General features: G+C 33.7%; 1 protein-coding gene and 1 long non-coding RNA gene across 2 annotated transcripts; both read right to left on the bottom strand.

Annotated features, from left to right (window-relative positions):
• Nucleotides 1-1,526: 1,526 nt before the first annotated feature.
• On the bottom strand, nucleotides 1,527-3,239 carry LOC127123943 (uncharacterized). The gene is made up of 4 exons (XR_007803608.1): nucleotides 2,720-3,239; nucleotides 2,520-2,593; nucleotides 2,047-2,304; nucleotides 1,527-1,912 (listed from the first exon to the last, which is right to left on the bottom strand). It is a non-coding gene; the product is annotated as an uncharacterized LOC127123943 (long non-coding RNA).
• Nucleotides 3,240-19,188: 15,949 nt separating this feature from the next.
• Nucleotides 19,189-23,075, bottom strand: LOC127123937 (lysine histidine transporter 1). Its single transcript, XM_051054114.1, has 8 exons — nucleotides 22,878-23,075; nucleotides 21,059-21,216; nucleotides 20,589-20,972; nucleotides 20,104-20,497; nucleotides 19,913-20,018; nucleotides 19,696-19,787; nucleotides 19,537-19,605; nucleotides 19,189-19,444 (listed from the first exon to the last, which is right to left on the bottom strand). Exons 1-8 carry the CDS (start codon nucleotides 22,935-22,937, stop codon nucleotides 19,346-19,348), a joined length of 1,362 nt encoding a protein of 453 aa, XP_050910071.1. The 5' UTR covers nucleotides 22,938-23,075; the 3' UTR covers nucleotides 19,189-19,345.
• Nucleotides 23,076-23,478: the final 403 nt, after the last annotated feature.

Here is a 23,478-nt window from a genome sequence, read left to right as displayed (position 1 = left end):
ATTACTATCTTTCTTCTTGACCTTTTGTCAAGGAGTTCTCATTACCTTTTGTTGGAGAAGTTCAATTCCAGTCTGCTTCTTAACCTTTTGTTAAGGGGTTTTCTCATCACCTTTTGTGTGAGAAATCTATCCGTCTTCTTGACCTTTTGAAATCCTAGTTTCTCTATTACTGAGGAGTCGTTGCTACCTTTTGTATGAGAAAGGGCCTTATCCCCAGCAAGGTCGTACTTCAACCTCATTTTCTTCTTAACCTTTTGTTGAGAAGTTTCTCATTGCCTTTCGCATGAGAAATCACATTTGCCTTTGTGTGCTTTCTTAGCCTTTTGCTGAGATTGTTTCATATGCCTCGTGCATGAGCAAGTATTATGCCCTTTGCTCGCCTTTTGCAAGTATCCTCTACCTTTTGTGGAAGGAAGTTTAACTATTTATTAGACAAGTTTCTTGTATTTTGCAAGAGTGTCTCTCTGTCTTTTACAGAAGCTTTCAGTCTCAAGTCTATATCCTCTGTTACTTGTCTTTCACAAGTACATGCGTTTACTTTTTCGGGATCCTGCGGGAATACCTCGATCAGCGGTTACATGCCAAAACTCGTCAATGGAGGCAGGAAAAATAAAAAAAGAAAAGGAAGAGAAAAAGAAAAAGAAAAATATCAATCATATTGCATTAGCATACTACATACGTCATGCATATTTGACCTTCCGTAACTACCCATTTACCAGATAACGTCTCAATCCACAGCGGTTGCCCTGCATAAAAGCCAGTTTGTTCATCCTATACCCTAGTGAAGAGACTCTTTGTGACTTATCTTCACATTACATCATATTTCTTCTTGGTGGGCAAATTTTCCGATATTTTAGTATTTAATCCCCTCCTATCTTGAATGTATGGAAGTTGTTGTTATCCATACATTCAGGTTTGAGAAGATTAAATAGGGGCATCAGTCATACCTCAAAATTCACCCTACCCTTCACAATGATCATTTAGGTCACTAACCCTAATCATCTGCATATCTTGATAAGCATTCATCTCATTTACATATCCATAGTATCATGTACATTCCATTTGCATTAAGGAAAGCTCAAAATCATGGATTCAAGGACCTCGATCATACAAGGCGTGGAAGGAAGGTTGAGTCTCCAAGCTAGGGTTCATGTGATGACCATGGTTGAATTGAAACTTTTCATCTTGTGGGTATTCATCATGGAGCATAGTGGAAACCCTAATTCAAAGATGTTGGATTGCAAGCATCATCAAGATCATTTCAAGTCCCTAAAACCCTAGTTTCTAATTATGGAATTATCATATATGGTGTGTGCATTCGAGCTTGAGGATTCATCTGATCCATTATGGATGGCTCATGTGCTTGAAAGACTTATGGTCATGATTCAATGATTGGGATTCATTCAAAGCTATACATGTTCATGATTTGTTGCTTGGTTGGTGTTCTTTGGTTCAATATCAGTTAATAGCATGACATATTTCAAAGGCATTGTGATCCATATTCAATTGTCCATGAGGAGTTACACAAAAATACACATTTTTTATCTAAGTTGACTTTCAGTCAACTGTTGACTTTTTGGTCAACCAGATGACCGAAGTCAATCATCTAACCAAAGTCATTTTCCAATTCATGTTCATGTTCATTTCTAAACCAATACATTTTCTATACATAAACAAAACAAGATTCCAATACATACATCAACATTTCATACATTCAATTCACATATTCCATTTCAATATCCCACAAATCACTAGCTCAATTTACAAAGATTATAACTTGACGTCCAAGATTCCAAAATCAGTCCCCATACTCCAAGCATGCCACCACATAATATAAATACTTCAAGGCATAGCAATGCAATATTGAACAAAAAAACCATGTAGAAGCAACATAAGTTACAAAAACTTCACCCTGAAAAATGGCCACAACAGAAATCAGTCAAAAAAGGATTCCAACTTCTCTCAATTCTTGACTGTAAAAACCACAACCTCTTAACATAATGAACTTCAATTTGAGCTACCTCTAACTTGGATAACAAAACATACCAATAGGAAAAAATTGAGCCTCCATCTCCCAAAAGAAACAACTTGCAGAAGTTGCAATGGTCCTCCATTCAGAACTTGCAACAAGAAACCCTTCTAACAGAGACCGAACAAACCCCTCAATGGTTTTCCAACCTATAATGGCACTGATATAACAGAACTAGTAGAGGAGCTCAGAGCTCCCTAACCAAAACCGACAACTGTCAACAAGCCTCTCAGAAAACCTTCAATGAGCTCCACTCTAACCAACTTCAAAAGACCCTGCAAAAAGTTAAGATAAGAAGAATATCAAAAAAATTCTATACTGAAAAAAATCATAACAGAACTCAACCATAACTCCCTCAACTCATAACAGAATTTCCTCACTATATAAACCTTAACACTTCACACTTCAGGGAGCTTTTTTTCACCATTCCCTATTTTTTCTCTCAGTCTGCACGCACGCACCAAATTAACTGCATTACATCACCTTTTACCTTATTCAATTCCAATCCCTGCAAACTCTCCATGTGACCGATGTCGATTCTCTAATCTTCACTGCTTAACGATCCTGCAAAAATTCAATACAACAATCCATTCAAAACTCAGATTAACGCACAACCGAATCCGCGAAAATAACAAGCAGTTCACACATTCTAGGAGCACAAATTGAAGAGGAAACGTATCGAATTCGTACTTATTCTCGCAAGCTGTGTCTAAACCAGTAAGCTCTCTGTATTCCTGCTTTTGCGCCCAAGATCGATTCGGTGATGTAGTTGCGATTCGGCGCCATAGATTACGATAGTTGTTGTTGTTCACTTCGTGAAAATTGAATCGTTAAATGGAGGATTGATGAATGACGTGAATCATGGCGGATTGATGAACGGCGTGAATCATGGCAGATTGATGAACAATGTGAAACCGTGAAGCATCAGTGAATCGCGATGATGATTGGTGGATGCAGGGCTAAGAGGTGGAGAATGCGTTGATGCGATCTGTTTGAGTGTCACTCTATGTTTGAACGCGGTCGACGATTAAGCAATGCTGAGATGGTCGAAAACGCATTACCGCTTTCTGAAAAGTGTTTTCCCTTCTTTCAGCATTGCTTGTCGATTTGGACTCAGATCCATGGACATGATGAATTCGTTGCTATTAGGGCCTAAGATCCCGAACTGAATTTGTCCTTTAATTTTTATTTTCTTCTTAGGGTTACGATTTTGATTAATTCTAACTACTAATCTCTAACATTTAACCATTGACTTGAATTTTTTTTCATACTTCAAATCATTGATAGATGGACGTTTTGGTTGATTTAATCTTCTTTGATTCAAACTTATTGATAAATGATCATGGGATCATTTTCGATACTTTAAATCATTGATAGGTTGTCCCTTGATACGTCATATTTTGAGTCATTTGATTTGTGGATAGATAATTTCAAGTAATCGGTTCCTTTTTAAATTGACTTCTAACATCTAACTTCTAACATTTATATTACGCTCCTAACATTTACATTACGCACATAACTTCTAATATTTAAACTCGTGCAATTGATTTCTTTACTTTGTGTATCATAATTCTCATTCATCATCACCATTCTTCACCATTATTGCTTTATTTTATTATTCAATCTAAAATAACAAAAACATGATAAAATGGAAAAGACTAAAAAGATTTAATTTGAGGACAATTGGACAATGGACTTGATGTTTGACCTTAGTACATGGAGTATTATGGATAATATGGACCTTGTGTGTGACCTAAACTTGGAGACTTAGAGGACTTGTTAGTACCCTTGAATTTGGAGTTGGACTTTTGTGATTGATCTATGCAACTTGGAGTTTCCAAAGACTTGTAATCTTTTATTGCAAAAATGCTTTTCATTCATGGCACTACCTTAGGGAGACATGCGTTGTAATTCCTTGTCCAATTGTTAGCTTAGGACACAATGCACACACAAGGCTTTCTCTTGGACTACCTTACAATGAGACCCTTTATTTCTTGCACAAATCCCTTGTATTTTTCATGTACCCCTCTCCCTACTTTGGTTTACTTTTTACTCACTTTCCACTGTCTTGTTATTGCTGGTTAGTTAACCTTAGGATATATGATCGACACTATTTCGTAAATAATAAACAAACCCTTAGCGGTATTTTCTCAAATCAAATTCAAAACACCATAAAATATGATTAGGATTGTATGTCACGAGTCTTAAGTGGTAGAGAAGGGATGAGAATGAAGCTTTCCTACACTCATTTTGAGTATTTTTAACACAAGACGTTTGGCTTGGTAGTTTGAAATATTCATCTTTATCCATAGTCTTTAGTGCAATCCGAAGTCAAGAACAATCTCTTTTCAAAACATAAAATCAATGTCAACTCATTAAACCTTTTGTTTGAGCCTTAAGGCATCACTTCGAAAAAAAAATTCTAGGTATAAAATCAACAAAAAAAACATTTTATACCACGAACTACGTGGCTCTGATTTCTCACTTCAACAAGTGGGCATACATAGGCACGAGGACCCAAATCCTTGGCGAGCACACTAATAAAAATTCATTTTCACTCCGTAAAACCTTTAGCAAGTAAGCGTTAAGATAATGATATCCATTCAAGCATAGACATCCTAGATGGTTCCCATCGAATACGATGGATGTGAGGGGTGCTAATACATTCCCTTGCATAACCGGCTTCTGAACATGTTCGTGGTTGCGATGACCATTCTTTTGGGATTTTCTCGATATTTTCCCTTTTCTTGGGAATAAATAAAAACCGATGGCGACTCTGTATTTTTCCCGTAGCGACAAGTATCACATATGCACCTAGGATGGGTAACAAATAAAAAGGTACGTGAAAAATATGAACACATAGTAAGTGGTATCATGTCACAAAATCTAGAGCAACTCATATATTCTCTATTTTCAACCATCATAGAGAAAGGTGAAACTGGAGTTATCGATTAATGTCCAAAAGCATCTATTTGAGGTTGAAGAATATAATGCGAGCTTCATGCATCCACAGGTACATAAACTGGTTGACCCACAATGGTATAACAAAATTGAAGAGTTTTTACGAAACGTTGACATGCAACAACATTCATTGGCATGTGAAAAGATTTAGGAAAACTTGGTTGAGGTTCCTGATCATTGGATGAACTAGGTAGGGAGGTAAGGGTAGATGGTGAAGTGACAAGCACAAATGGGGTGGATAATAGTAAAAGCTCGTCGATGGTGATTGTTTCTATGAGGGGGTTTGCTTCATACTCTTTAGATAAGAGAAGAAGGAAAGTACATGTCTTATAACGGTGATCGGGAGCATAACGCTCGTCACCATTGTAACAATATCCATTAGATCTTCGTGCCTGGATTTCTGAAACTATGAGGCGAAAAATGGATATGGGGAAGATAAGGTTTGAGGTGCAGGTAAGGATAGTGTTAAGAATCACGGTATCCATGGAAAAAGAGAGAGAAACCGTAAAATTCTTGTATTGATGATAGTAAAAAATATTATAATATGAGAAAAGTTATTACAATTGACTACTCTTAGTCTATTTATAGTTACTAATAGAGTAGTAACTAATTCTCACTAATAGTGATTTTTCTACATTTCTAATAGTCCCCCCCTAAGTTGGAAGGTGTTCACAACACTTCCAACTTGAAATGAGCAATACAAAAGGACATATCTATTCAAAGGATACAATGAGAGAGGTCGGAAAAACATCGACTAAAATCAAAGTCATAAGAAAAAAGCTTAACCATTAAGTAGAAGTCATAATTAAGACTTAACCACTTAATATAAGCAACAAAGCTTAACCACCATAAGGTAGAAGCACAACAACAAATCCAACAAAGGGCACAAAGCTTAACTACCATAAGGTAGAAACACATCAACAAAGCCAACAAAAGGCACAAAGCTTAACCATCAAGCATAAACTATATCTCAAAGTTTAACCACTTGGGAGAAGCACAAACAAAAAAGTCAATATAGGCTAATTACCTGCACAAAATAGGACAAAAGAAAAAAGAGACATATCCATGTATATGTGTCTTCAAATCATAAACCAATAATCGAAATCTCTCAATAATGAGCCAAAATCATAGGCAAAGCCAACAAAGGGAAACAATCAATGTAACATAACAAAATCTTGCAAAACCTTATTTGTGGATTTGTAACTTTCAATAAGGTGCATTTGGGCGTTTCCATAATTTTCAAATTTCCAAATAAAACCGAAGAAGGTTCCAACGTGGCCAGATCTAAAACAACATTACATATTCCAAACTCTAAACAATTTACGTATCCTAACAGCAAACATACTTAACAAGAAGCACAAAAAATTGCAACTCTTAGCCATGTACTGCAGCATAACAACCATAAAAAATTCCAATAGAAAATTATCTTCAATCTTAATTCTTCTAGTCAAACTAATAACTATATTGGCAATTGTAGCAATAGTTTGTTCAACAAGACCAAAACCAATTGTATCAGTCTCCACATGTATCAGAGTTTGCATATGGAGTAAGGGATGCCCATTTTTACTCATTTTTTTCATTACCATTTTTGAGATACCACAACCAATCATTTGTAAATTGAATTTTCGATGATCTCAAATATGTAACATGATGTTGCAGGCTTTAAAAAGAGAAACTATATATCCTTCCAATCATATTAACACTAGAAGCCAAAATCATCACAAAACCAACAAATCTAAACTAAATCAGTTTGGTGAGTTTAAATCCAACGAACTTGACCAGGTGCATAAATTCTAGAATAAACCTCACATCAAATTTAGGATTCAGTGTCAATTTTAAGATCAATAAATTGAGCAAGAATTGAACTCAAACAACTTGTGAGCATGAAGAATCAAGTTAAATGAACACTCAGTTTCAACATAAAGTTGTGCAATAGAGGAAAAAAATACCATTTCTAGATGTATTGTGAAGGAGTTATCAGCATCAAATCAACTAATGTTCTAAGCAAGTAACAAATCTTGACTCAAATCAAACAACAAAGCACTTCTTCACTACGCCAAAAAGGTTTTTTAACAGCGCATCTTAGACAGCGCTTTTAAAAGAAAGCGCTGTCTAAGGTTAAAATAAAAATAAAACACGGAAAATGTTCTAAAAAAATAATGAAAGCGTTGTCTAAGGGGGGGTCTTAGACAGCGCTTTTAGAAAGCGCTGTCTAAGACCCCCCTTAGAGAGCGCTTTTAGAAAACGCTTTTAAATATAGACCTTAGTCAGCGCTTTTGAGAAAGCGCTGTTTAAAGTCTTTCAATTAAAAAAAAAATTAAAACCAAAAGCGCTGTCTAAGGTGGGGGTTTAGAAAGCGCTTTTGGAAAGCGCTGTCTAAGGCATATCTTAGAAAGCGCTTTCCACAAAAGCGCTGTCTAAGGTCTAATTAAAATTAAATTTCAGACTTCTATTTTCGTTCTCAGTTCTTTTTGTTTTCCCTCCAGAGAACCCACACACAAGCCAATTCGCCGTCATCCAGCTCTGCCAAAATCAGCAGCACCGCTGCATCTTTCTCGTTCTCTCTCCCTCTTCCTTTAGCTTCCTGCGTCAGGTAAACCTCATACACTCTCTTTCATTTTTTTAATTTCTATTCATTTCTGAATTCCTGTTATCGTAACTCTTTTTGGTATATGCTTTGATTTTGCAAACAAGGTGTTTGTTGAAATGTCACAATGAGTTTGGTTGTCTTGGTTTTTAGCTGAACATGTTTCTAATGATATTAACATACTTGCAAGTTGATATTATTTGTTGAGAATTCATGATTTCTTGTTACGATGAGTAAAAGTTCATATGAATAAGTTTGCCTTTAAGGTGGTTCAAGGATTGAGTTTGGTTGTCGTTTTCTGGTTTGGCTTGAGTTTTTATACTGTTCACACCGTTTGCGTTCATCAAGTTGTGTTTTACTGCTACTGCGTTTTGGCAGCTGGGGGTTGTCGTTTTCACTTGCAACTGGTTTTTGACTTTTGTGCTGTTTTTCAGCTGTGGCTTTTATGCAGCTTTTCAAATTGCTTTTTACATTGCACTCAGTTTCCTCAATTGGATATGTCAATGGATCTAAATGGACATTGGTTATTTGAAATCAGAATGGATTTGGAATGCTTTTTTGGTTATAGTTATGTATTTTCGTCTGGATTAATTGTTTACTTTAATAAGTAGGAAAACCATGGATAAAACATGGATCTGTGCCGATCGAATGACCAAAGAGTACGAGAGTGGGGTTTTGGAATTCGTTAAGTATGCTGTTCAACACGCTGAAAACCCCAGACGAATGCATTGTCCTTGCTTGCGTTGTTGTTATATTGGTAAGGTTGACGCACATGGATTGAAATCGCATTTGCTGAGGCATGGAATTGATCAAAGTTATCAGTGTTGGATATTTCATGGTGAGAAAATTAACAAGAATGTTGAATCGAGTGGAAAAAGTAATACGACCTATGCTTCATACGACAAAGACACGAAAACATACGATTGTGATCGAGTTGAAGAGATTGTAGAAGCACTGGAAGAAGATCTTCATGATTGTCCTGAAATGTTTGAGAGGATGGTAAGCGATGCAGAGAAACCGTTGTACAAAGGTTGCACTAAATTCTCAAGACTTTCTGCGGTATTAAAGTTGTACAACTTAAAGGCGGGCAATGGATGGTCGGATAAAAGTTTCACAGAGTTGTTGGCCCTTATGAGAGAAATGCTACCGGATGATAATGTTCTTCCTAATCGAACCTATGAGGCAAAAAAAATGTTGTGCTCTATTGGCATGAGCTATGATAAGATACATGCTTGTCCTAACGATTGCATTTTATTTCGTAACGAATATGCAATGTTAACTGAGTGCCCTAAATGCGGTTTGTCTCGATATAAGAAAAGATTATCTCCCGCAAAAGTCTTATGGTATTTTCCGATAATTTTGAGATTTAGGCGCATGTTTCGTAGTGAAACCGATGCAAGACATCTTACTTGGCATGCAGATGAAAGAATTATTGATGGAAAGTATCGGCATCCGGCTGATTCACCACAGTGGTCGAAGATTGATAATGATTATCCTGAGTTTGGATCAGAAGCAAGAAACCTTCGATTGGCATTATCTACTGATGGAATGAACCCACATGGTCTTCAAAGTATCTCACATACCACATGGCCTGTGATTCCTATGATTTATAACCTACCTTCGTGGCTATGTATGAAGCGTAAGTACATGATGTTATCTATGTTAATCTCTGGGCCTAAACAACCAGGGAATGACATAGACGTATACTTGACACCTCTGATCGAAGATTTAAAGATTTTGTGGGAGAACGGTGTGGAGGTTTATGATGGATATAGGAAAGAAAGTTTCAATTTGAGGGCGATGTTGTTTGGCACAATTAATGATTTTCCAGCATACGGGAATCTATCTGGGTATAGCATTAAAGGTCAACGTGCGTGTCCTGTTTGTGAAGACGGAACCGATACGATTCGATTGGAACTTTGCCAGAAGAATGTGTTTCTCGGTCATCGTAGATTCTTACATTTTAAACATCACTACCGTGGGTGGAGAAAAGCATTCAATGGAGACACCGAACATCGTAGAGCTCCACCCGCATTGTCAGGTGAACAAGTTTTTGAAAAGGTGAAAGATGTGCGTACTGAGTTTGGCAAGTCTTTTGCACATAAGATTGTGAAAGGTGGGTGGAAGAAAAGGTCGATATTTTTTGAATTGCCATATTGGAAGTCTTTGTACGTGAGACATTTTCTCGATGTTATGCATATTGAAAAAAACGTACCGAAAAGGACGTGTCGGATATGGACGCTTAGAACAATCCATGGTAAGTATTTATAAATTGCGATAACAAATTTGTTCATCATATATTAGTTTTATCTGATCAAATTGTATGACTTAATGTGTAGCTGCAGAAGGAGGAAAGTTCAGAAACATCTCTTCCTGCACATGTTTTGTGGAAGGAAGCCCGTGTGGGCAAATCTGGAGTTCCTCAAGAAGAAGTTTTACACGTATACCAGAAATGTGTAAGTATAACATTTTTTCATTAATTGAATAACATTTTTATACACAAATATTTGACAAGTATACGGTATTCATCTGATTTTTCAGGAGGAGCTATCTCAGTCTTTATCTCCCGATGATACTAAGGGCATACTTAGTCGGGCATTAGATGTCCCTGAGTATTATGGTCGGGTGAGGGGTAAGGGATTTGGAGTCACTCCGACCTCCCTGAGTATTAAAAAAGGAAAGGCTCCTAGTAATCGGGAGCTTCATGCAAGATTGGAAGCCATGCAAGCTGAGCTTGATGCATTGAGGAGAGAAAGAGAGGCTAGCGCCTCAACAGTATACAGAGATGCTTCGGACAAAGACAGTATCAATTGTACCTTTCAGCCGAACATTCCAGAGGTAATTACATATAATTGTCTTAAATTGAACTATTTGCTTAAATTATGTATTTGACATATATACACATTAACGATTTCTTGTTATTATTGGTTTTAGGGCATTTCCCATTGTCAGTTGTATTTATCGTCACCATACTATCGGATGGTTGGCAAGGGAAAAGTGCATAACGTTAGCGGAGTATTACTCCACACTAGAGAGCTCCCTGCTGGATGTTTGAAGGTATCAGTTGATATTGCAGTTGAGCCGAATGCAGCATTACCATATCCTAGCGACGATTCGGATGCAACAACGGTGCACGAAGCAGTAGGTTCGTTTGTTGCATGGCCGACAAACCTCATATGCGTAGGATATGAGGTATGCTTAAAACTTATGTTAACTTTAATGTGTATATTCAAAGTTTAAAATTTATGCTTAAAATTTTACTTACATATTTTCCTTGGTTATGTTAAATAGACTCCCACAAAATCCAAATCAAAAGATAATGCGATTCCACGGCATACCGAGTCCACGGTTTCAAGAAAAGAGGTAATATACAATTATATAACATATATTCATGGAAGTTGTTACATTCTTAATTTGATCTAACTATTTATATGACATGTAGCTTCAAGAAAATGAGGTTAGCAATGCCTCCGCACAACAAAAAAAGGAGGTTAGCAACGCCTCCGCACGGGTAAAAAGTTCTGGTGCTAAGAAGACCGTAGCTAGGAAAAAAACTACCACCAAGTATAGGTCGTGCCTCAGGACATTTCTAGAGATGACCGATATACCGACCGGAGGTGTTCGGACCCTACATATGGAGGTAGGGATTTTCGGCTTTGATTACGACCAAATGATTGGTAATGAAGACTTCATGCAAGTTTTTAGTCATGAAGAAATCGGCGTCAACGTTGTCAATACATATATTAGGTAAATTCGGTCTACTTTGTTTTATTAATTAAACAACTTATGTTAATGATGTTTACTTTATGTTAATCCGGTTTACTTTATGTTTCAAAAGAGGTGTTAATGATGTTTTTATATTAGGTTTTTGTATGACAAATTGATGCGCCCCAATGGTTTGGACGTGTCATTCGGATTCTTAGCACCCGCGACCGTCAACTTAGTTTTAATCTTAAGTAGACCGGATACCGTGATGGAGTACGTTCTTCGGATCCTCATGGACAATAAAGATGCGGAGAAGTTGTTTTTTATACCGTTTAATATCGGGTTAGCATTTCATTCTAAATTCATCTATTATAATTATTTTCCAAGTTACCATCTAACATTTGCCTAATCATTACAGTGGACATTGGTTGTTGCTCGCAATCAATCCTATCCGAGAAATTGTGTATTATCTTGACTCGTTAGGAAATGATTGGACAACATACCCGGATATGAAGGTCCTAATTGACAAGTAAGTGAGAATGTTCAAAAATTTTCTTAGTTTATGTGAATTGTTCTAATTGCTTCATTTTTATTTTATTAGCGTCCTACAAGCTTTTCGGGCCCAACGAGATATCCAAATCTCAAGGAGGGGCGCCAACTCCATTACATGGATTAAAGTGGCGGTATATTTTTAATTACCACATTTTTTATTATATTAGTGATGACACTTGATAAAACTTAGGATTTATAATCCATATTTTTTTTCATATGTAGTGTCCTCAACAACGTAATCAAATAGATTGCGGGTATTTCATGTTGAGGTTTATGCGAGATACTCTTGCTTTGGGCCGATTAGAGATTCCCACCGATGTATGTATTTCTAACTTATGAGTTATTTTTATATTTACACATATCTCATATAATTAAATAGTTGGAATTAATTCAAAATATGTTATATTATTATGTAGTACTTTGAGGAATTCAAGTGTGCATTTTATACAAAGGATCAAGTGGACGAAATCAAAGAGGAGTGGTGTCAATTCATGATAGAGCTCAATGTTTGTTCATAAATTTGTGTAATTAATGTGTACATTTGTAGTATATGTAATGACTTGTAAATGTGTACATAAATTTGTATATATTTTGATACATTTAAGGCAAAATTGGTTTGAATTGGTATATATATATATTTGTTAGCCAAAAATTGGTAGAAAAAAGGCCAAAATGGCATATATAAAATGTGATAATTGTCTGTCAAAATCTGGTTGAAAACAGGTAGAAATTCTGGTTTATAAACCTGGAAAAAATGTGGTTTAAAACAAAAGCTTCAAAAATTTTCGTATACCTTAGACAGCGCTTTTGTAAAAAGCGCTGTCTAAGGGGGGGATTAGAAAGCGCTTTAGGCAAAAGCGCTGTCTAAGGGGGGGCTTAGACAGCGCTTTTTAAAAAGCGCTGTCTAAGGTATACCTAAAAAAATTAAAATAGGAGGGTCTTAGAAAGCGCTTTTGGCCAAAGCGCTGTCTAAGGGGGTGGGGCTTAGACATCGCTTTTCAAAAGCGCTGTCTAAGGTATACCTAAAAAATTTAAAATAAGAGGGTCTTATAAAGCGCTTTTGGCCAAAGCGCTGTCTAGGGGGGGGGCTTAGACAGCGCTTTTAAGATTTAAAAAAACGCTGTCTAAACCTTTAGCAACGGAGGTTTAGACAGCGCTTTAAAGCGCTGTCTAAGGCTAAAAAAAGCGTTGTCTAAGGTCTTGTTTGTTGTAGTGCTTCTTTGATGTATATAAGATACCGAACGCGAAAAAAAAATCGTCATAATATTTGAACAGTGACCTCCACTTTCACACAATAAACGGTGACAAAATTGAACGGTGGAACAAGCATCATCTTGAACCGTAATTCCAGCCTCAACATGACATGAATCAGATTAAGAAATTGGAATCAAAACTGAATCCAAGTCAAACCAAGAAGATTGTTGGTTTTGCTGGATGAAAGAAACTAAAACCCTATGAATTAGGGAAAACCAAAAAAAATAAAAAAATAAAATATGGATATGATCAGAAATGAAATCAATCAAACATGAACCACAATCAAAATTGCAAAAATCTCATATGAAGGTAAACAAAATCAGATCCAAATAGTTCAAAGAGGATTAAATCGAAAATCAAAATCAAAGAATCAAATCGAAGTAGAAAGAAAACTCAGAAAAATAATAGAATATAAGAATATGAAGAAAAATGAGAAAGATCAATTTCCTCAATAAAATACAGAAGAAAATTTCCCTCAAGGTGGATACCATATATGCTCTAATACTATGTTAAGAATCATGGTCTCCATGGAAAAAGAAAGAGAAATCTTAAAACTCTTGTATTGATGATAGTAAAAAATATTATAATATGAGAAAAGTTATAACAATTGGCTACTCTTAGTCTATTTATAGTTACTAATAGAGTAGTAATTAATTCTCACTAATAGTTATTTTTCTATATCTCTAATAGATAGTCTTGCATGTGAATATGGTATTAAGGGTGAACATGGTAGATTAGGATGATGTTGTGATGGTCGAGTTGAAAATGGTTGTGCCAAGGTTTGGGGTGATTTGCGAAGGGGATTTAGTTTGGAAAGGCCAATGGCTTGCGAAACATAAGTTGGTTATAGTATGGCTACTTTATGTTGGATTTCATGTTTGACTCCAGACACACCGCAGTCCATAATTATAGTGGGTAATAGGCCATAAACATGATTGCATAATGTTCTGAAAGCCTTTTGAAATCATGTTACAATCCCTAATTGTCGCAATTTGAGTAGTGTGTGTTGATGGTATTCCAACATCAAAGGTCCAAACCGTAGTTTTAAGGCTCAAGTGAAAGCATCACATGTGTATAACAAGTTGTTATTATGGAGCCACTGAAACCATCCAAGTGTGTCACCTGTCATGTACACGGAAATGCGAGTCAGGCGTGACTATAGTTGAATATGATAATGAGTGAAGAAATGTTAAGCATGAAAAATCCTCCCAAGAGGTTTAGTGACATCAAATAGTTGTAATTGTAATTTAGGTTTTTAAAGAGGTATGGTTGGTGGTGAAGTGGAAGCTCGAAGAGTGGGGTTCTGTACTGGTGTTGTAAGTTACAAATATGGGACTGCAATATTTGCAATAGTTAACAAACACTTTTACTTTATTTCTGTAAAGCCACGTTTTTTTTGGATTTTAAAAAAATATGGAAATCCACATTTCTTTCCTTTATTTATTTTTTGGTAGTGAGGATTTGAGGATGAGACGACATGATTGCTTCACGACTAGTTGATAAAGCTAAGAGAGTGGCTGCAAATATCTTTCATGCAGGGGTAAAAGACACAGAGGATTCACATGCTTGTGAGGGCAAAGTAGTCCCCACTAGTTCTCACAGGAGGAGGATGGATGAGTAGTTACACACAACCTGTACTCTCTACCGTAGAAAAGATAGAGCTGGATGAGGCAACGATTTTGAAGTAGAGCCTAATGTTGTTGTTCTTGATGATGTAGATACAACATCTCAATAAGATATAGAGACTCAAGTTGAGGCTCAGGTTGACAGAAATATGGAGGATTAAACTGATATAGAGGTGTCTACTCAGGTTGATACTGAAGTGGTAGCTCAAATGAGGCAAAGGTGACAAGGTGACAACTAAGGATGATATGAAGTCGCCTATGCACACAGGTAAGGGCTTCTGGAGGGCCTAATGAGGTTACCTTTCTCACCGTGAATTTCGATCATGTGGAATTTACACGGTGGCAGGGATAGGGTGTATTTTTTTGTTTTAAGTTTTTTTCTTTATTACTGATTAATTGAAAATAATTGATGGTTTATACTTTAAATGTTACATGACCGTCTTCCACTAAAGGTGTCCACATATGGGGTAAAGTTGAAGAAATTATTTGATTTCTAAATGCCTGGTGAGGTTAGATAGATTGTTGCTAATCACATCCTGCTTTCGTTAGTAGGTTATTCATAGACCATGTTAGACGTTCCACTCATGTCTGTGTTTGTTGAGAGATGGCATAAGGAGACATCCTCATTTCATATTCCATTTGGTGAGATGATGATTTCCATGGATGATTTCTCCTGCCTCTTCCATCTCCCCATTGTAGGTAACTTTATTAATGCTCCTCTCATTAACAAGGAGCTTGCATGTTTTACGTTAAGCAGTACTTTAGGGTTACCAAGACCATGGCTATGGAGGAGTTCAGGTTTAACAGAGGGTCTCACTTTCTTCTTTCCTAGCTTTGAGAGACGTATCAGACACTAGCGGATCACTCTATGTATGAGGCGTCCGATAGGGTATACATGTTTCATCTGGTAGAATGAATTATCTTAACGCATAATCTCATGTATACATCGATTCCAGATACATCTCTATGTTTTTTGAGGTTGAGCATGTCAAATGAGCATGTGATGTGTTGGTTTTATGGTACTATATACTACCCTTGGAGAGACGATTGTCTTTGAGACAAGACAACTTACTAGTAATATGAGTCTATTTCGAGTATGAATTTTTATTATCTTTTATTTATTTAGTTCTTATTTATTAAAGACATTTTCTATATGTAATTTATTCTTATTATGTATTGTTGAATATACAAGCATTTCCCGCCATTTATGACAGACGTGTTTGTGTTCCTATCACTAGCTTCACATGGGCCACTAGATGGAGGGTCATAGATTCACATCCAAGAGGTCTTCAGGAGTACAGGCGGAGGATTAATGTGATGACTATATACGATGTCATATGGACACCTTACATAAAGCATAGAGTGCATCAGGACTTGGATGACACTGCCATGTTTTCGAGTTATTTACGATGGGAGGGTTTAGTGGCTACATATTTTCTGGAGAGGTTTGTGTGCTAGTTTAAATATGTTCAGAGCATCCCTTAACTAGTCACTATTGTTCCATCTTAGAATATTGATATATGATTTATGTCTAACATTGTCAGTAGTGCCATTGCTATTAGAGATAATATAATGGAGGTGTAGTTTCCTATACAGTATGATGATGGTTACTTAGAGTGGTACGTTATAGTATTACACCCTCACATTATCCTACCTGCTCAACTTCCCATAATGGAGGACCTTTAGATGATGTGTCACCGTTTTCATCACCTCCACCTGGTATGACTGACTAGTAACGACTGCAGAGGATACACTTCTTTCAGATAACCTCATGGGTTTGGAAAACCTATACAACGAGGTTTATTCCTTGGCATCGCAGAGAGCACACACAACTTATGGTGGACCTGAGTAAATTTTATTAGTTTGTTTATTTTTTGATATTGCTGACATTATATATTATTGACATCTTATTTTATCTTAACATTTCATTAGAAGATAATTATTATTATGCTACTTAACACGAACATTGCTTAACATAACTTAACAAGAAAATAACTTGAATAATACTTAAACAATACTAGATGATTCAAGATATTTCAACATCTTGATAGTATCATTGATAGATCTAGAAATTGTCGCATTCACCTCGATCGGACCCTTTATTTCATATCGGTGATATGTGCTCCACATGATCACCTAATCTTCATTTTTCTTCAGCTCAAACTTACTTAACCTAATATTTTCTTCATTATTGATTAATGGAGAATAACACTCGATAGGGGTGGCAATGGGCAGGGTTTGGGCAAGGTACTATAGTACATATCCCCATACCCGCAATTTTAAAAAAAAATCGTACCCAAACCCATACTCGTTTGGGCACCAAAGTTAGCACCCGGACACGTGCCTTATGGGTATGTAAGTACCCATACCCGTACCCGTTATCCGCATTTCTATTAAAAATAAATAGATCAATTATTAAATATCATATGATTTTATGTTTTTAAAAATATTAAAATGTTTTCAAACAATTTATTGTTGAAATAAATAAACATTTATATTAAATACATAATAGTTTAACATTAATATACTTTTAAAAATTGATAGTCATACATTTTTATATAATAGTATAAATTAAAATATGCAAATATAAATGAAAATACATAAATATATATTGTGCGGGTATGGGGCGGGGTGGGTACCAAGGTGCTCATACCCGCACTCATACCCGCTTATTTTCGTGGATAATTACCTGAGCTCATGCTCGTACCCATTTTTGCAGGTTTTTACCCTACACATTTTGGATAATTTTGCGGATGCCCATTGGGGATGGATCAAATTGTCATCCCTAATACTCGATCTTAACAACCTTTCAATTGTCGATATGGTGAACAAGATTATCTTATTTGGATTCCATAACAGCAATAAGGGTGTCCTTTGTGAGCCTAAAATCAATTGGAAATTTCACGCCCTTGAAGTACACAAACGCAAGATACCAATATTGAGACATTCTGAGATTTTTTTTAACATGTCATGCATATTTATACAATTTTTGAATTATTAACGACCACACAAAATTGTTGGTGCAATCATAATCCTACAAAAGTGTCGACAAAATTTTAACCGTTGAAAATTAACACTACCCATTTTTTCAGTGTTATGGGAAAAATCTTGTAATCATTTGAACTTTTTCAAAAAAGTCGGTAGTCCCAAAAGTTTTTTGAAAAAACCGGTAAATTAACACTACGGTTTTCCAGGGTTATGAAAAAATCTGGTAATCTTTAGTGCTTTTTAAAAAGACAAGTAAATTTTGACACGAATCATATTTTTAAACGATAAAAATGCACATCTGATTTCTTTATTAGACTATCAAATATTTTATGTATACCAGATTTTTTGGCACACCATTTTTTGAACATGGTATTTTGGTATTATGAAAAATTGGGTCCTATTTTTTTTTAAAAAAAGAGAGTATTTTATCATATACAAATCAATGAAATAATTTTATTATTCAATAAAAAAGACAAATGCTCTGTTTCATAAAAATAGTGATTTGAGATAAGTTAGTTGATAGCTTATAACTTATGTATGATAGTTTATAGTTGATAGTTGATGATCGATAGATGATAAGATAATAGAATTGTTTGATAATATCAGTGTTTCAACTAGCGGACAAATGTAAAGTGACATAAAAAGATATTTTTTTAATTAATAATAATCCATATACTTGAAAAAAAATATTTAAGATATTTAAAATTACAAAGGATACAAGTGTATTTTAATTAAAATAGTAAGGATAAAAGTGAAAGAAAAAAAGTGATAAGCTATAAGCTGTAACATAAAACGTTATTTAAAATAGCGTATGAAAAATAAACTATAAACATAAAATAAACTATAAATTCGTAATGAAAAAACAGTTATCAAACAGATTTTTTATTTTCATATAAGTTTATAAATTATAAGCTAAAAAATAGACATGCCAAACATAACTAAAATTTACCATTTTAACTTATATTTAAAGGTTAAATTATACATAAGGACTTATTACCTAATTTCTTAAATGAACTTGAGTCATATTTTAACTTCGATCTTCCCAATCACCTCTTAAGAAAATGATTTTTTTAAGTGGAAAGTCCAAACAAACCTCATAAGAAAATGATAAAATTAGTTAAAATTAAAACATTGTAATAGAAATTTGAGTGAATAAGTTAAAAGACGAGTGAATGTTTAGTGTAAAATTCTCAAAACATTAGTTTAAGTTTGAATAATAGGAAGCAAAATAGAATTAAGTAAAATTGTATGAGAAAATGATTAATTTCAGCTATAAAGCTTAATAAACATTCAAGCGCATAATATTATACTTATATGGGACTAAGTTAATATAAGCTCAAGCTCAAGCTCATATTATGCAGCTATTTATAATTTAGCTGTCTCATATTTTCTTAGTTTACTTTAAAATCAATTAATTTGAAGAGCAAGAAGAAATTATCTGCAAAATCACAATTATAATAATTAAAATCCCACTCTTTAAAAATAAATAAGCAGAATGTAACGGATTCATTTAGTTCATCTATTGAACATCAAAGTAATGTCAATCAACTAAATCACAATTAAGAAATAAATATGATCATTGTCATGGAAAATTATTGGCAACAACATAAAAGAAAATTAATAGATTTAGAAATAGATAAAAGTTTATTGGTAAAACTTGTAGTGCTTGGCGTCAAGTAAAATACTCCTCAATGCTCCAATAGGTGATAGAATCATAATTAATAATCCAAGCACAATACATATCTGAAATAAATGTAGTAGAGAAATTAAATACAATCAAATTTGAAACATTAAAAAATAAAGAATAAAAGGGAACAATATTCAAAGATATTTACCCAATTAGTCCACCAAGACAAACTGAATTTTTTAGGTTTGTAGACCGCAAGCCACATGATACATGGAAGCTGAAATGTTAATAAAATAAAAAGATTAGCAAAATTTTAATAAATAAAAAAATTAAATTGTTGATTATTTTATAAATCTTTATATCTTACAAAATAAGTCGTCGGAGCTAAAGCAAATCCTCCGAAAAACCCTAATAGACTGCCAAAGAATGGAAATGTAATACCAACGAACATTGTGAAAGCTGAAAAAAAATTATATTGATACACAAAACAAAACAAAAAACACATTATTAGTAATCATAAATACAAAATATAACAATAGTAAACAAAAATATAATCAAATTTTACAATGATTTATTCCACTTACCCACGTATAAATTGCGAACAATAAATCGAAGAGTTTTAGTCGGTGTAAACTTCAATTTCTTAACCATCAAACTTTCAATCATATCAAAAACCGGCATTGCATATAACTACACCCAAAAAAAATCCAAAAAAGATATTATCAAATAAACAAAAATTGTGATTCACTTAAAAATGAAAGGAATTATGTTTTACCTGATAGCTTCCAATTACATGAAGAACAACAAACAAATTAGCCATTGCAATAAGCCAAGCTGGTTTCTCCAAAGAGATGAGAATATTATCCTTAACCTCATTACCAAATATCCAATAACCAACAATAGCAACAGGAAAATAGCACAAAGCAACAACAATGTACGCAACAACAACTCCTCTCCACATTGGAACCTTGGATGGTTTTTCAGGTGATGATGGAATTGTTGCTTGAATTTCCAACACCACATTGTGTCCAGCATAAGCAAATGCAACAGTACCAAGTGCGTTAAAGAAATTAAATACAGATCCTATAGTAGTTGTAGCCTTGTTACTGTATTGCACATCTTCTTGTACTCCTTTGTGTACACTAGCAGTCCAAGCAATTATAGAATAACTGCATTGAAATATTTTCATTCCGCAATTATCAAGTTGAAATATATTTACCTATAAAAAAATTAATAAAAAGGAGTTGAAACTTGAAATACCTGAATGACATGACGGCGGCGACCAAAGAAACGGCGGAAATAGAGTTGAAGTTGGGCAGATGAGCCAATACAAAATTAATTGAGGCAAAGATCATAATGAAAAAACTCAGTTTAATCTGTTTGCAACTTGGACACACTGTATCATGGAACTTCTTTATTGATGCACCTCCTGTGACCATGTAGACAATGTCTACACCAACTTCTACTATAACCTGTTGAGGCACCACAATATAAAGACCTAATTTTTCACCAAATGCTTGTTGGCCCAATTCATGGTATCTATCAAACCGTTTTCCTGGAACCATTTCATGCATCTCCACCATTTGCCATAATGTGTATAACGTGATGATCCATGAAAGGATAAGTAAAGTCACACCAGCACCCCTAAAAAAAATCATAAAACTATGATGTTTCTTAATTTTATTTTAGAGAATGTTTCATGATAAATGTATATTGAGTTTGAAATATACCATCCAAGTTGTGACATGGCATAGGGGAGACCAAGAACACCAGCTCCAACCATAGCAGTGACATTGTGAAAAGCTGAATACCACCATTTTGCATTTCTATTAGCATTAATGGGAAGCCACTCTTCAATTTTCTTCTCTCTTTCTGATTTTTCTTCAATCTATATGAATCATAAAAATAAATTTAATGAAATTCTGTTCATAATATTTATTATAATCTATATTAACAAAATAAAATAAAATAAAATAAGCCAATGTGCAAACAAGATAGTGTTAGAATATGAATTAATCAAATTCCAATAATTATAAAAAATAACATATGTGGTATAAACCCTATAATTGTAGAAAACTCCAAAACTAACTAAGTTTAGTATGAGGAATTTTTATACTAAACTTTTAGCAATTCTTTCGGTAGAAGAAATTTCTAATAGAAGAATACTTCAAAACTATGCATGTGAACAATTATTTTATGTTGAGGTCCCTCTTAACTAGGTTTACTATATTTGTTTCATAACAAACCAAATGCAAGTCACCAACCTCACTATATAAGGCATAGCAATAATTTCAAAATATATTGTAGTTTGACAAATATTTTAACTTTTTCAAGAATAGTAATAACTTCAAATTGTTTTTGTGTGCTCAAGTGAATACATCTGAAACTTTCTGATCTCTTTATATTTGTCCTCTGCTAGAATTTTTATACTCATATTTTTTAACATATTATTTTGTCTTTAATTTTTTTAAAATATTTTTATAGAAAAATTATTATTACAAAAATAATTTGATTCATTAACAATTTATTAAATTTATTTAAAAATAATATTGATAGCATTTAATGCTAATATTAGGATAATCAGAATCGGTAAAGATATTCCATCCGTATGTAATTATTTATGAGATATTATTTTGTTCAAAGAGAACTCAAAGTAATTTGGACATTTTGTGAACAAAATAAGTAAATTTAGACAAAATAGAGAAGACAAATAATACGGTAATAAATCAAACAAAGACAAAAAATTATACGGTAATAAATGCTCATAAATTTCTACAGCTAATTCATTTACTGTTTTTTTTTTTTTTTGAAGAATTTAACAGCTATATGGAATTTAATTATTTTGTGTTAAAACCCATCAATATGATACGAAAATCATGCCAATTACTAAAACAATAGAAATATTATTACATCTATGTTTTCTTCAACAAAAAAAAACTGGGTAACTTTGTTTTAATTTCAACCTGCAAACATTGCTGATAAAAAAAACATATCCAACCTACATGTTAACCTTCATTTGAAATATGACTCATCTAATTTTAATTTTAATTTGATTTCCAAATTATTTTTAGAAATTGCACCATTTAAAACATTTTTTTACACTTCAAATCACATAATGATAATGGTTTCTCTATGTTATGTTCTCTTTAAAATGTCTCTATAATTATAGATAGAGTATTTCTTATATTATCTTTAATATAATTTTGCTTATAAAAAAAATGATATTTTGAACTAAGACCTCTAATATTTGTATTCTTGATAAATACCATTTAAATTCAAAAAATTTAAATTATTCCGTTCAAACCCTAAGTTTCTTTACCAAATACATGACTTCATCAAATTCGTAATTTTCTAAACTCTATGAACTACAAAACAAAGCCTGTAAAAAGAGCTAAATTTCAAAAAAAAAAATTATATAAAAAATACACTCAATTCATATTTTTTTTTCTCTTATATATGATTGCTTATAGCCAATATGAACAAAGTAATAAAGAATACTATATAATAGATCAACATATAATAGTTTTGAGTAAAGTTAGAGAAGCTTACAATTTGGGGGTGAGAACTAGGGTCGAAAGCATTTTGTTGTTCACTTTCCAAACTTGCCATGACTGCACAAAAGCTTCACAAACGAAGAGAGAAACAAAAGAAGATTTGAACAGTTATGATACACAAGTGTTGTTCAAGTATTTAAAGGATAACTCATGTGAGTTTTGGATTGTGAATATTATTATTTAATGTGAATAATGAAATTCTAATATAACTTTTTAGGGATTAAATTAAATAGGGTCGTGAGAAAATTATGACTAAAACAAGTCTTTAGTAAAATAAGTAAAACATATAGTATATATATTTTATAGGAAATTTATTGATTGGATTAATTGACTAAATGGTGTATTCATTAATATGATTCAATGTGATATTAATGGTAAATAATATATTACATAGGTTGAATTGGCGCCATCAATATTTTTGTTAGACACATCATGTGATGGAACCTAACTACAACTAGAATAAATTTACTAGAGGATAGCATTGACAATATATGATAAGGGACTGAATTAAAATATGATTTAATATACTTTTGTGGAATAAAGTTAATAGCATAGTTTATTATTATGTTAAGTATGTTTATATTTGTGTATAACTT

Source organism: Lathyrus oleraceus, chromosome 1, assembly GCF_024323335.1.
Source record: "Lathyrus oleraceus cultivar Zhongwan6 chromosome 1, CAAS_Psat_ZW6_1.0, whole genome shotgun sequence".
In the NCBI taxonomy this organism is placed as follows: Eukaryota; Viridiplantae; Streptophyta; class Magnoliopsida; order Fabales; family Fabaceae; genus Lathyrus; species Lathyrus oleraceus.
Note: the sequence above shows the minus strand (reverse complement) of the source record. Positions and strands in the feature narration are given on the sequence as shown.